The following is a 13,696-nucleotide window of genomic DNA, read 5'->3' on the forward strand; positions in this document are numbered from 1 at the left end:
GACTTTTTTAGATGGGAAAAAAACAGGCCTCCCTGGCTTCAAAAATGTTCCCCGAAATGTTGCAAATTTAACTAAATTCATAATGAGTACCATATGTATGAAGCACCTGTTCCACTTTTTCCCCCCAATTTATTTCATTTTTTTTATAAAAAATGTAATAAATAAAAAAAGCTAATTCATCAGGAAGAGTCATTCCTTATTGTCTGGGCGTGTTTGACACACACAGATATTAGGAAACTAGATGGGGCAACATGGAACCTAGGAGATCTGTGTATGCTCCTGATTTATACCTTAGTATTCTGTGCATCAGGATGCCATGTTCTTCACTAGTAAATGCAAATAATTCCCATGTATTAAAGGGGTTCTCTGGAACTATGTAAATAAATTTTATTGAACAAAGCACAGAATCTCTGCAAGCTTTGTGTGAACACCAGCTAGTTAGTAGTAGAGTTTTGTGGAGCACTGGTCGAGCAAACTTTCTGCTGCTTCATACATTCCTATGTATTTGCCAAGGATGGAGTTGTCCACTATAGACAATTGGGGTCATTTATCAAACTGGTGTAAAGTAAGGCTACTTTCACACTAGCGTTCGGGGCTCCGCTTGTGAGTTCCGTTTGAAGGCTCTCACAAGCGGCCCCGAACGGATCCGTCCAGCCCTAATGCATTCTGAATGGATGCGAATCTGCTCAGAATGCATCAGTCTGGCTCCGTTTGTCCTCCGCTCCGCTCAGCAGGCGGACCCCTGAACGCAGCTTGCAGCGTTCAGGTGTCCGCCTGGCCGTGCGGAGGCAAACGGATCCGTCCAGACTTACAATGTAAGGCTACTTTCACACCTGCGTTTGGTGCGGATCCGTCTGGTATCTGCACAGACGGATCCGCACCTAAAATGCAAACGCTTGGATCCATTCAGAACGGATCCGTTTGCATTACCATGAACAAAAAAAAAAAAAAAAAATTATTTTTTTTTTTTTGTTCATGATAATGCAAACGGATCCGTTTTGACTTTACATTGAAAGTCAATGGGGGACGGATCCGTTTGAAAATTGAACCATACTGTGTCAACTTCAAACGGATCCGTCCCCATTGACTTGCATTGTAAGTCTGGACGGATCCGTTTGCCTCCGCACGGCCAGGCGGACACCCGAACGCTGCAAGCTGCGTTCAGGTGTCCGCCTGCTGAGCGGAGCGGAGGACAAACGGTGCCAGACTGATGCATTCTGAGCGGATCCACATCCACTCAGAATGCATTAGGGCTGGACGGATCCGTTCGGGGCCGCTTGTGAGAGCCTTCAAACGGAGCTCGCAAGCGGAGCCCCGAACGCTAGTGTGAAAGTAGCCTTAGGGCTCTTTCACACCTGCGTTATTGTCTTCCGGCATAGAGTTCCGTCGTCGGGGCTCTATGCCGGAAGAATCCTGATCAGGATTATCCTAATGCATTCTGAATGGAGAGTAATCCGTTCAGGATGCATCAGGATGTCTTCAGTTCCGGTACGGAACGTTTGTTGGCCGGAGAAAATACCGCAGCATGCTGCGCTTTTTGCTCCGGCCAAAAATCCGGAACACTTGCCGCAAGGCCGGATCCGGAATTAATGCCCATTGGAAGGCATTGATCCGGATCCGGCCTTAAGCTAACCGTCGTTTCGGCGCATTGCCGGAGCCGACATTTAGCTTTTTCAGAGTGGTTACCATGGCTGCCGAGACGCTAAAGTCCTGACAGCCATGGTAAGTGTAGTGGGGAGCGGGGGAGCAGTATACTTACCGTCCGTGCGGCTCCCCGGGCGCTCCAGAGTGACGTCAGGGCGCCCCAAGCGCATGGATCACGTGATCCATGTGATCACGTCATCCATGCGCATGGGGCGCTCTGACGTCATTCTGGAGCGCCCCGGGAGCCGCACGGACTGTAAGTATACCGCTCCCCCGCTCCCCGCTCCTACTATGGCAACCAGGACTTTAATAGCGTCCTGGGTGCCATAGTAACACTGAAAGCATTTGGAAGACGGTTCCGTCTTCAAATGCTTTCAGTACACTTGCGTTTTTCCGGATCCGGCAGGCACCTCCGGCAACGGAAGTGCATGCCGGATCCCAACAACGCAAGTGTGAAAGAGGCCTAAGTCAATGGGGACGGATCCGTTTGAAGTTGACACAGTATGGCTCAATTTTCAAACGGATCCGTCTCCCATTGACTTTCAATGTGAAGTCAAAACGGATCCGTTTGCATTATCATGAACAAAAAAAAAAAAAAAAAAAATTTTATTTTTTTTGTTCATGGTAATGCAAACGGATCCGTTCTGAACGGATCTAAGCGTTTGCATTATAGGTGCGGATCCGTCTGGGCACATACCAGACGGATCCGACCTAAACGCAGGTGTGAAAGTAGCCTAAAACTGGCTTAGTTGCCCATAGCAAGCAATCAGACTCCACCTTTCATTTTCTAAAGGAGCCGTCAAAAATGAAAGGTATAATCTGATTGTTTATTATGGGCAACTAAGCCAGTTCTCCTTTACACCAGTTTGATAAATGACCCCAAATGTCTTTTTCATAGAAGGATGGTAAATTGTACACAGTGTGCTGAGATCCCAAACAATCAGCTGTAACCTGTGGTGGAACTCATGTACAAGGGTTCATTTCCACCCCCAAAACATGGGGAGCAGCAATTCACAGTACCCATTGAAACCATTGTCCGTGTAATACATGGACATTCCTGGTCCCCTAAAGCAAGAGTCACACTTCCTCACTTCCATGCAACCTTCCATTGTTGAAGCGGCTCTGTCACCTGGATCAACCCTATACAACAAAGCATATATTTTACCTGTAGGAAGTAGCATTGTGGAGAAATGTGAACTTTTATAAATATGCTAATGAGCTATTGGAGCACCAGGAGGCGGGCTAATGCGGTTTGAGCACTGCTCCAATGACTCCTCCACACTGATACCCCCTCTCCTTCAAATCACGCCCTCCTCCTTTTAGATAGACAGCGCTTCAAGCTGACTGCACCGCCACTTCCAGGTTCAGTGACATGAATGGCGCATGAGCAGTTGCATCTTCGCTCATTGAGATGAAGCTGAAGATGTTCTACACAGTGGACGCGCAGGTGTGAAATCTCAGTGCTAGACCAGAGGTCTAGTGCTGTCAATCTAAAGGGAATGGGGGTGTCAGTATGGAGCACAGGGGCATCGCTGGGCAGGTGACAGAACTGCTATATAATATTAAGCAGATCTATAAACTCTTGTCTTTATGGCCATTTTACAAAAGCCAGAGATCAGGACAATTATCAGGAATGAACATTTGCATGCATACTCTCTACTGACCAGTGTAAAGACAATGCTGATCACCAGGCAAGAAGCAAATGCATGTTTGTTGGGTGATCACATTTTCCATGCAGCACCTAAAATCACCCTCTGTTGGCAGCAATGGACTGTCTACAAACAACGGAACCATATGGGAATGACCATGTAAAGGGGCCCTTAGAAGTTGAACTGATTTGACGATACACAATGTTTTCTTCTCTGCTCATGTACAAAAATGTGATTCAGAATTCTAATTTTAATATGATAAAGGGGAATTTCTAGGCAGTTTGTTAATGACTTATTCAATTGTTTCTCTAGGACTATACACCGACCAATTTGGACACTTCGCCTTGTGAGCCAACTGAGACATGTCTGAGATATTTCCTTCCTGCAATCTTGACCATTGTATTTCTGTTGGATCTGATGGGAAATGGATTTGTGATAATCATACTGATGAGCAGGCGAACCTCCTGGCATTTTGCAGATTACTATCTATTCCAGTTGGCCTTGTCGGACCTCCTTCTTGGTCTCACGCTACCATTTTGGGCTGTCCAGTATGGCTATGGTTGGTTGTTTGGTCACGTTCCTTGTAAGATGTTGGGGGCTCTTTTCAACATAAATATGTATAGTAGTATTTTACTGCTAGTTTGTATTAGTTTGAGTCGTTATTTCTCTATTGTCCATGCCAAGGAGCTTCATAAAAAGCAGCGTCCCATCCACATGATCCTAATGTGTATTTTTGTCTGGGGAGTATCTTTTTTATTATCTTGGCATGAGTTTTATTTTCGGGAAGTTGGTAACACATTGTCCGATAAAGTGATCTGCTTATATAACTTTAACCCGGAACTTTCAAACTCATTGAGAATTGCATTACAACTTACTGAACTTACAATTGCTTTCCTTATCCCAATGACATTCATGTTGTTCTTCTACTCTCGTATATTCTGTACTCTTCAAGCGTCCAGATTAAACCCCTCTAAAAGATCTCAGTTAGTAATTGTTGTTCTCCTACTTGTTTTCTTCTTCTGCTGGGCACCATATAAATCCTTGCAGCTAATCGATGCTCTTCAAAGAATGGGTTACATTGCCCGGAACTGCCATTTTGAAAAGATGTTAGACATTGGCCTTGAGGTTACTGAAATACTGGGTCTTTCTCATGTCTGCATAAACCCAATTATATATGCCTTTGTTGGAGTAAAATTTAGGAAAGAAATGTTTAGGATTTTCAAGAGGTTATCTAATCAGGTTACAAATTCCAATATGGTTCCATCCAGGGAAGGAACAATCTTTACTGATCCTTCATACTCCAAAATAATGTAATCTCGAGTTATAGGAGGTATGAAATCTCTATAGTTTATATTAGGCCAGACTTTCATTCTCAGTGGCTACCCTTAAAGTGGCTACACTAGATTATAAAAATTTTCAGATATAGTGCCAGTCTTGCCATAGGCTACGTTTAGTGCTGCAGTTTATCTCCATTCACCTGAATAAGGCAAAGTTGCAATGCCAGACACAGTACATGGACAAGAAGGACTTCTGGTAAAAGCTGATCTTTCTCTAAGGGTGCTTTCACATCAGCGCTATTTATTTCTGTTCTTCTCTGTTATAGGACCAGAAGAACTAAATTAACGGAAGTGCTGGACTCGATACATAACTGACAGGTGTGGACCTAACAGATCCCACTATAATGGGATCCAGAACATTTTTTTAGCAGAGAAAAAAGTCCTGCATGCAGGGTTTTTCTTTCTGCTGTTTTTGACAAACTCTGGAGCCCTGAAACAGATGTGAACGCAGCCCAAGTCATATTCAATAACTTCTTATAGGGATGGTTCCCCTCGATAATAACTTTAAATTGTCTCCCCCAGTCAAAATAAAGTATTGCTCCCTGAAATTAGTGAGCTATCCATGTAAATGACTAGACGTACCAGGTCCTACATAGTCAGAAATACTCTTTATATTTACAGACAAGGGTCCTAATTTGGGCATCACCTCTTTATGATCTCAGAGTTCCCTAACAGGATGTTTTTACTCTTTTAGGCTACTTTCACACTAGCGTTGTTTTAATCCGGCGTTCAATTCCGACACCGGAACTGCCCGCCGGATCCGGAAAAACGTGTGAAAACGGATTACATTTGAATCCTGATCAGGATTTTGATCACAATGAAAAAATGCATTGGAAAAAACGGATCCGCCATTTATGGACTTTAACTTTTTTTTCACATTTTTCGGGTTTAACATGCAAAAGCCGGATCCGTTTTGACTGAACACACAGTGCCAGATCCGGCGTTAATGCAAGTCAATGGGAAAAAGGCCTGATCCGGCGTTCAGTCAAAGTGTTCAGGCTTTTTGGCCGGAGGTAAAAATACTGCATGCTACGTTTTTCTGAAAAGCCTGATCAGTCAAAAAGACTGAACTGAAGACATCCTGATGCATCCTGAAGGACTGACTCTCCATTCAGAATGCATGGGGATAAAACTGATCAGTTCTTTTCCGGATTTGAGCCCCTAGGACGGAACTCAGCGCCGGAAAAGAAAAACACTAGTGTGAAAGTACCTTTAATTCTCTCTTTCTGTCCAATAATATGGAAAACCTATAATCCAATGCTAGTCTGAGTCTGCTAGTGGCCATTTAGTGCATGTTCCTATGGGCTGGAGATACTACTTTTCTGCTGAGGAATTGTGGGTGAAAAATCAGAAGCATTTAGAGAAGCAGCAAGGTAGATGAGATTTTACAAATCTCATCTAGAAAGTATCTGGAGTGGAAATATGCATTTTATGCTGCATATTTCCACTATGGATTTCAGTATTTTGCCACAAATTTCTTGCAGACTTTTCCACCGGGAAATACCTTCTATGGGAACTTTTCCATCAGGCATGCTCACATGGCTGATTTTCTGACAAGGATTTAGGCACATTTTCTGCATTGAAATCCTTCAAAAGATCTATTCAAAAAATGCTTATAGTGGACCTGTCACCACAAAATGCAGTGCAGCAGCAGGAGTTGTGCATATTCATATTTAGTTTTGTGGGAAAAGATTCTTTATTTGTATTTATATGTTTAACCACTTCCCGACCAGCGCCATACATGTACGGTGCTCTGATTGGGCAGGTGCAGAAACTGTGCATGCTTATACAGCAGGGGCACGACAGCCAAGCCCCTGCTGTATACGCCGGTGTATACACTGATGCTGGTGCATTAACCCCTTCTATGCCGATTTCAGTTGTGACTGGGGCATGTACGGTGTTTGTGGAGGGAGGAGGCTCTGCGGTGACGGGGACCAGATGACTGGGAAGGCAGTCCAATGCCTTCTACAGAAGTCTGTGAGCCCCCACATAAGACAATCGCTACGGGGGGAAAAAGCTCAGAAAATAACAAAACAAAAAAAAAGATTTTGTTTCTTTTCAAAAATGCTTTTACTGTGTAAAATTTAACAAAAATAAAAAACAAAGGCATATTAGGTATTTATGTGTTTGTAAACAAAAAAACTATATAAAATTGGTTCCACTGTAATCATACTGACCAGCGCACGGTGTACGCCGCAATAGCAATTATCCTGCTCCCCAAAAAGCTAAATAAAAAGTGATCCAAAAGTTGTATGTGCCCCAAAATAGAACCAATGATGATGGCAACTCATCCCACAAAAAATAAGTCCTCACGCAAAGAAAAACATATGGTTGTCAGAAAATAGATGTGCTGGTACTGCAATACCAACACGGTTCCCGTAAAACAATCCATCAAAAACTGCGCTGCAAAAGCCATATGGCGCTCCCCTACTTCTGAGTCCTGTGGTGTGCCCATACAGCAGTTTACAACCACTTATGGGATGTTGCCTTATTCGGGAGAAAATGGGTAACAAATTATGGGGTGCTTTATCTCATGATATCCTTTATGAAAATTTTAAATTTGGGGCTAAAGCAACATTTTATTGAAAGCCAAGTATTTCTAAATTTCGTAAAAAACACCTGTGGGGTCAAAGTACTCAATACACTCTTTACTAAATTCCTTGGGGGGTGTAGTTTTTAAAATTGGGTCACTTTTTGGGGATTCCACAGCAGGGGGTAAACCATTTGGCGACCACATATGGGGTTTTTCTGTAAACTGCAGAGGTTTAATTTGCTGTTAGCCCTTGCTGTGTTGCAAAAAAAAAAAATGGATTAACATAAAAAATCTGCAAAAAAAATGAAAATTTGAAATTTCACCTTCATTTCCCTTTAATTCTCGTGGAACCCCTCAAGGGTTAACAAAGTTTGTAACAACAGTTTTGAATATTTTGAGGGTGTAGTTTCTAAAATAGTCATTTATGGGTGGTTTCTATAATGTAAGCCCCCTCAAAATCACTTCATAACTGAATTGGTGCTTTAAAAAATAGTTTTGGAAATTTTTAAATATTGCTTCTAATATTGTAAGGGTACTTTCACACTAGCGTTTTTCTTTTCTGGTATTGAGTTCCATCCTAGGGGTTGTTTTATCCTAATGCATTTTGAATGGAGAGCAATCCGTTCAGTATGCATCAGGATGTCTTCAGTTCAGTCACTGTACGGTTTTTGGACTGAGAAAATACTGTAGCATGCTGCGGTATTTTCTCCATCCAAAATTCCAGAACACTTGCCGAAATGCCGGATTGGGCATTATTTTACATTTAAATGCATTAATACCGGATCTGGCACTAAGTGTTCCGGAAAAAAGGATCCGGTTTGGTGGTCTGCACATGCGCAGACCTTTAAAAATGTAAAAAAAAGATAAATACCGGATCCGTTTTTCCGGATGACAACTGGAGAGACGGATCAGGTATTGCAATACATTTGTGAGACGGATCCGCATCCGGATCCGTTTACAAATGGTATCCGTTTGCATGCAGATTGCCGGATCTGCCTGCAGGAATCCAGCGACGCTAGTGTGTATCTATGTATACACACTTACATAGAGAATGCTATCAATCACTGATAACACCTCCCCAGTGTACCGTTATCAGTGACTGACAACTATCTCTGTATACACACGTAGGACTCATTCGCACAAACATTGCAGACCGCAAATAGTCGGCAATGCATGGGCACTGGCCATGTGAATCCCATATTGCCATTGACTTGAAAGGGTCCGCAATCCGCAAAATATGGCAAAAGACAGGACATGTCCTATCTTTTACGGTGCGGAAGCACAGACCCAAAAGCCCACTGGAGAGTTTTGGAGTGTTTCCGTGGGCTTCCGATTCATGCCTCCGCTCTGCAAAAGATAGGACATGTGCTATCTTCTGCCGTATCTTGAGGATTGCGGACCCATTCAACTCAACGAAGTGCACACGGCCAGTGCCCGTATATTGTTGACCCGCCGTTTGCAGTCCGCAATACTGAATGAACCCTTACACATAGAATGCTATATCAATCATTGATAACACCTCCCCTGCGTACAACTGAGGCCAGATTTAAAAGTATAAATTACAAATTATACAGAATCTTTTCCGACAAAACTACACTGTATACATCAACCTACAAGGCACGATGACTGGTTTATGGAGTGAATTTCCTGCAGATTCCCTTTAAAGAAATATTACAGCTTTGAATTGTATCCTACTACTGTATATGCCTTCTTAAGTAAATATAAAAAAAAATAAGAAAAATATAAATGTAAAAATGTGTCATTGCTATGTTGTTATATAACAGCCATTTTGTGCAAGTCGTCCATATTCGTCCCCTCTGCCCTTTATCATTCACTTCCTTTTCCACTTGACAGTCAACAAATGAAAAGTAAGATAAGGTCATAAACTTTTGTTTCTAGAATGAATATGGAGCAGATTTATGTATTGCCTTTATATGCTTACAATCATGTAGCAGAACTGAATTAATGCTTTATCCTTGTGCACTGAGCCTGTACGCGGGGCCCCTATGGTTTTATAATATAGGGCCACATGTACTCTGTGTTTCTCTCTACCATAAGACTGTTTCAGGTGTAGTGCTGTAATACACCTGTGTGTTTGAGCCCTGACTGTACGCAGTGTGCAAGTCAAGATAATACAACAGATTTACTTGTGGTCCTGTGTAAAATCAGATACAACACATTGAGGTGTCAATTTGATTGTTTTGACAAATTTCGTCCTGCCACCTCTGTGTATGACATTTTTATCATTTTATCTTTATGAATACTAAATACATGAACTTAAACGGAAACTGTAATCTTTTCATAATAAAGAGACATTTCTTTACAATTTGCTGTTGTTGACTTTTTCTACTTGAAATGCGTATTTAAGTGCCTCGCAGCTTGCTGCATATGGTGCGGCGTGGACTGGTTGGTTAGAGTGCCAATGCTGACCGTCCTGCCCACACATAAGCGTCAGGACTGGATCATGGAGCAAGGAAAGAAGGTGGCTTGGTCTGATGAAAATGTTTTACATCAAAAGTGTCACCTGGGGAAGAGAAGACCCCCGGATCCATAATGGCAAAGGCAGGAATAGTTTATAGAACATGACAAATGGAGACAGGAAGACCAGCGAAGAAAGCCAGGACGCCAAAAAAAAGTGGTGCAGAGGAGGTGAGTAGGTTTATTTTTATTTTTTTCCATTAGTACAGCAGTCTGGTAGTTAAAAAATATAAATAAAAAAAAAGTCAACCCCTTTAAAACTCCCCCACTTGGCCAGACCGCTAAAGGGAAGCTTACTTACTTTCTTCCTGGCCCTGGCTCCGCGCTCCTTCTTTTCCAGGCCTGTGCTGCTCCACTGGGCTTCCTCATTGTAAACATCCTGTTTGATATTAACGCAGCCAATCAATGACCGTAGTGGAGATGTAAGGGGACCCAATTACCACCACGGCCAGTGATTGGCTGTGACGATGTCAAACCGGATGTTTACACAGACGAAGCCCAGTGGAGCCTGAGAAAGAAGGAGCAGGGAGCCAGTGTCGGGAAGCAGGTAAGTAATCTTCCCTTTATAGGTCTGGCCAACTGGGGGCATTCACCAACCCGCCCCCCTCCCCCTACATTCTTGCACAACTCCTTTAAGCCTTCTCCATTAGGCAGCTGCTCTTAAAGTTTGAGTCAACAGGTTTCTCAGTTAATGGTTTAACCCCTTTCACACTCTATAATGTACTATTATGTCACGGCAGCACTGTGCCATGAAAGTATGTCATGGCGCTGGCTCAGGAGCTGGGTCTGCGCCTTTACTTGCAGGCGTCGGCAGCATTATACAGCAGTCGCCCAGCTCTCACTACTGGCATCAGAAATAACTCTGATTCTGGCAGTTTAACCCCACAGATGCCACGTCAATAGTAACAGCAACATATGAGTGGTTAGAGAGGGGGAGCCCATGAATACAATTGCAGGGTAGCCATTGACCTTCTGACAGGCTCTAAGCCTGCCATGTCCTGACCGCTAATACATCCTGCCTCCAACAGGATGTATTAGCATGTCTGTCATAATGACTAGGAGTATCAGTGCATAGTACAAGCAATCAAGAGACTGTTGGTTCAAGTCCCTTAAAGGGACAAACTAAAGGTTCAATTCGTTTTTTTGAAAAAATAAAATGTAAAAAAATTCAGCAACATTGTTTCATGTGTTCAGTGTGATAGGAGGCGCACCTGGGCTCCTTCCTGCAAGAGTGAATATTGCATATGTTCTTATGCTTTTCAAAACCTGACTGAGAAGTCTTAAAGAGGACCTTTCACCTATTATGACAATGTGAACTAACTATACAGACATGGAGAACGGCGCCCGGGGATCTCACTGCACTTACTATTATCCCCGGGCGCCGCTCCGTTCTCCCGCTATGCCCTCCGGTATCTCCGGTCACAAAGTTATGGTAGGCGGAGTCTGCCCTTGTTCTGCTGTAGCGCTGGCCAATCGCATTGCAGAGCTCACAGCCTGGGAGAAAATAACCTCCCAGGCTGTGAGCTCTGCGCTGCGATTGGCCAGCGCTAGAGCAGAACAAGGGCAGACTCCGCCTACCATAACTTTGTAACTGAAATCTCCGCCTACCATAACTTAGTGAGCGGAGATACCGGAGTGCATAACGGGAGAACGGAGCGGCGCCCGGGGATAATAGTAAGTGCAGTGAGATCCCTGGGTGCCGCTCTGCATGTCTGTATAGTTAGTTCACAGTGTCATAATAGGTGAAAGGTCCTCTTTAAATTAAGTTTTTAGATCTATGTTAACAAAGAGTAAATTTTTTATAATTTTGCGGACAGTTTAAAATTGAGCGACCCAGGTGGGACTTGAACCCACAATCCCACTGCTGGTGGGCTAAGTTATCTTTATTGAATGATTGCTTGCAGATTAAGGGTGCATTCACATGACCATATGTATTCTGCAGGCAGCAAAATGCAGATCTACAAAAAATTCAGGTGACGTCCGTGTTGCATCTTTTTTTTTTTTTTGCGGATCCATTGTAATAATGCCTAATCTTGTCCGCAAAACGGACAATACTAGGACATGTTCTATCTGTTTTGCTGGACTACGGAACGGACATGTGATGCGGACAGCACACAGTGTGCAGACCAAAAATACGGTAGTGTGAATGGGGCCTAAAAGTGATGCTTTATACATTTATATTTATTAAGATGCTCAGGAAAATTTCTTACCGTTTACATTCCAAAAATGTTTTAAATAAAACCTATCAATTTGCACAGAGGGGCTTGAACTCTCAAACAATGTAAACTTTACAGATGTAACAGAGTTAACAGTCACACTAGGTGACTTTTCACATCTAGTTAACGTGTTATGACTGTGACTGTTAACTCTGCTACATCTGTACGTCTTATGCAAGTCTATACAAATGCAGCAGTTAACTTTCACACTTGGCCATTATTGAATTTTCAAAATTTCGTGTCCATGACAAATTGAATTTCTAGAATCAGGGTAATGACGGGCACGTGAAGACTTTTAACTGTCCAGTAGACAACATGAACCCACAACCTGAAGCTACAGCAGCTGATGCCTTATGAACTAGGACACCACCAACTGACGGATTGAAGAACAGAAGAACGGAAAATGAAACAGTGATGTGGAACCAGCCTAAGGCCGCATGCACACGGTTTTAGTCCGCATCTCATCCACATTTTTTGCGGATTGGATGCGGACCTATTCATTTCAATGGGGCCGCAAAAGATGCAGACAGAACATGTCCTATTCTTGTCCATTTTGTGGACAAGAATAGGCAGTTTGAACAGAGGGCAGGATGTAGCGATGCGCAAAATACGGAATGTACACGGGCAGCATCCGCTCTGTAATTTTCGGGCCTCCAAAAAAAGATATGGCTGTGTGCATGAGGCCTAAGGAATTGGTTTGAATGATTTTAAATGTTGAGGGACAAGTGAACTATTTAAGATATAAAAATGAACTTTTTTTACATACAGTAGATGTGCAATATTATTAAGATATCCAGGAAGGATTTCTTTACTTGCTACATCTTGAAATTGTAACGTACAATACATAGCAATGGGTATATTCTGTCTGAATTCACATGAACTTGAAATCTCAAATGGCTTATAGAGATTTTGACAACATATGAAGATATTTTCCTCCACAACATACAGTAAAGTCCTGTCTACATTCTCATGATTTTGGAACTTGATGCTCCAGCTGGAGTTTACTTTTAAGAGTCAGATTCATAAAAAGTATGCGAGGTCTATTGAAAATCCTGCACTTTAAAACTGAGCAAAACAGCAGTGACTGGAATACACTGCCTTCAGCTTAAGTGGTTTAAAGGGCTGTTCAACCTTTTTTTGCTTTTTAAATTTCAACCCCAGCCTCCTGTACCAGTGGAAAAAAAAACATATTCACCACTTCATCCTGGCTTCCTGGTTCCCTTCACTGGTCTTCAGGTCCCGGTCTGTAACCTTCCCGACAGACAGGGTCAAGCGTGCCATTGCTGCCAATGACTGGCCTCAATGTTTTCATGTCCACAGGCAGTGATTTGCCACCACTGTGACCTTGTCTGTGTAGGAGGTTTTAAAGGCAGGGACTCGAAGACCAGTAAAGACCAACCAGTATTCATGGCACCCGAATGGAGCATTGGGCAGCAGGTAGGTATGACTCGCTTCACAGGTCCTGCTGGGTAAATCATTACCTATTGGATTAAAGGGGTTTTCTCTTATCTCCCATGCTTGAATCCTCCCTCCTGGTTTGTTATGTCACTGCTGTCCCATCATGACTTAGGGCACTGAGATGTGTCCTGACATCAGCAGGACATGTGACACTAAGCAGTTCATTTTCTACCTCCACATATTGAAAATGCTCTGTCTAACTGGATTTACAGTATAACATATGAAACGTGTACTAATGTGCATCATTTCTTAGAGCAACATTCATCCTTATGTCTGTCTGTCTATCTACCTTATATCTATCTATTTATCTATCTGTCTGTCCATCTCTATCAATCTCTTACATACATATCTATCTATCTGTCTGTCTATCTATCTATCTAT

At 42.8% G+C, this 13,696-nt stretch overlaps 1 protein-coding gene across 1 annotated transcript in view; it reads left to right on the forward strand.

Moving 5' to 3' along the window:
• Positions 1-4,607, forward strand: part of LOC120999560 (C-X-C chemokine receptor type 3-like) — a 47,960-nt gene extending 43,353 nt beyond the window's left edge. Inside the window, exon 2 of the mRNA XM_040430555.1 lies at positions 3,606-4,607. Coding sequence (XP_040286489.1) covers positions 3,606-4,607 — 1,002 coding nt within the window. The remainder of the gene's footprint in view (positions 1-3,605) is intronic.
• The last annotated feature ends 9,089 nt before the right edge of the window (positions 4,608-13,696 follow it).

The sequence above is a fragment of the Bufo bufo genome, chromosome 1, assembly GCF_905171765.1.
Source record: "Bufo bufo chromosome 1, aBufBuf1.1, whole genome shotgun sequence".
Lineage (NCBI taxonomy): Eukaryota > Metazoa > Chordata > Amphibia > Anura > Bufonidae > Bufo > Bufo bufo.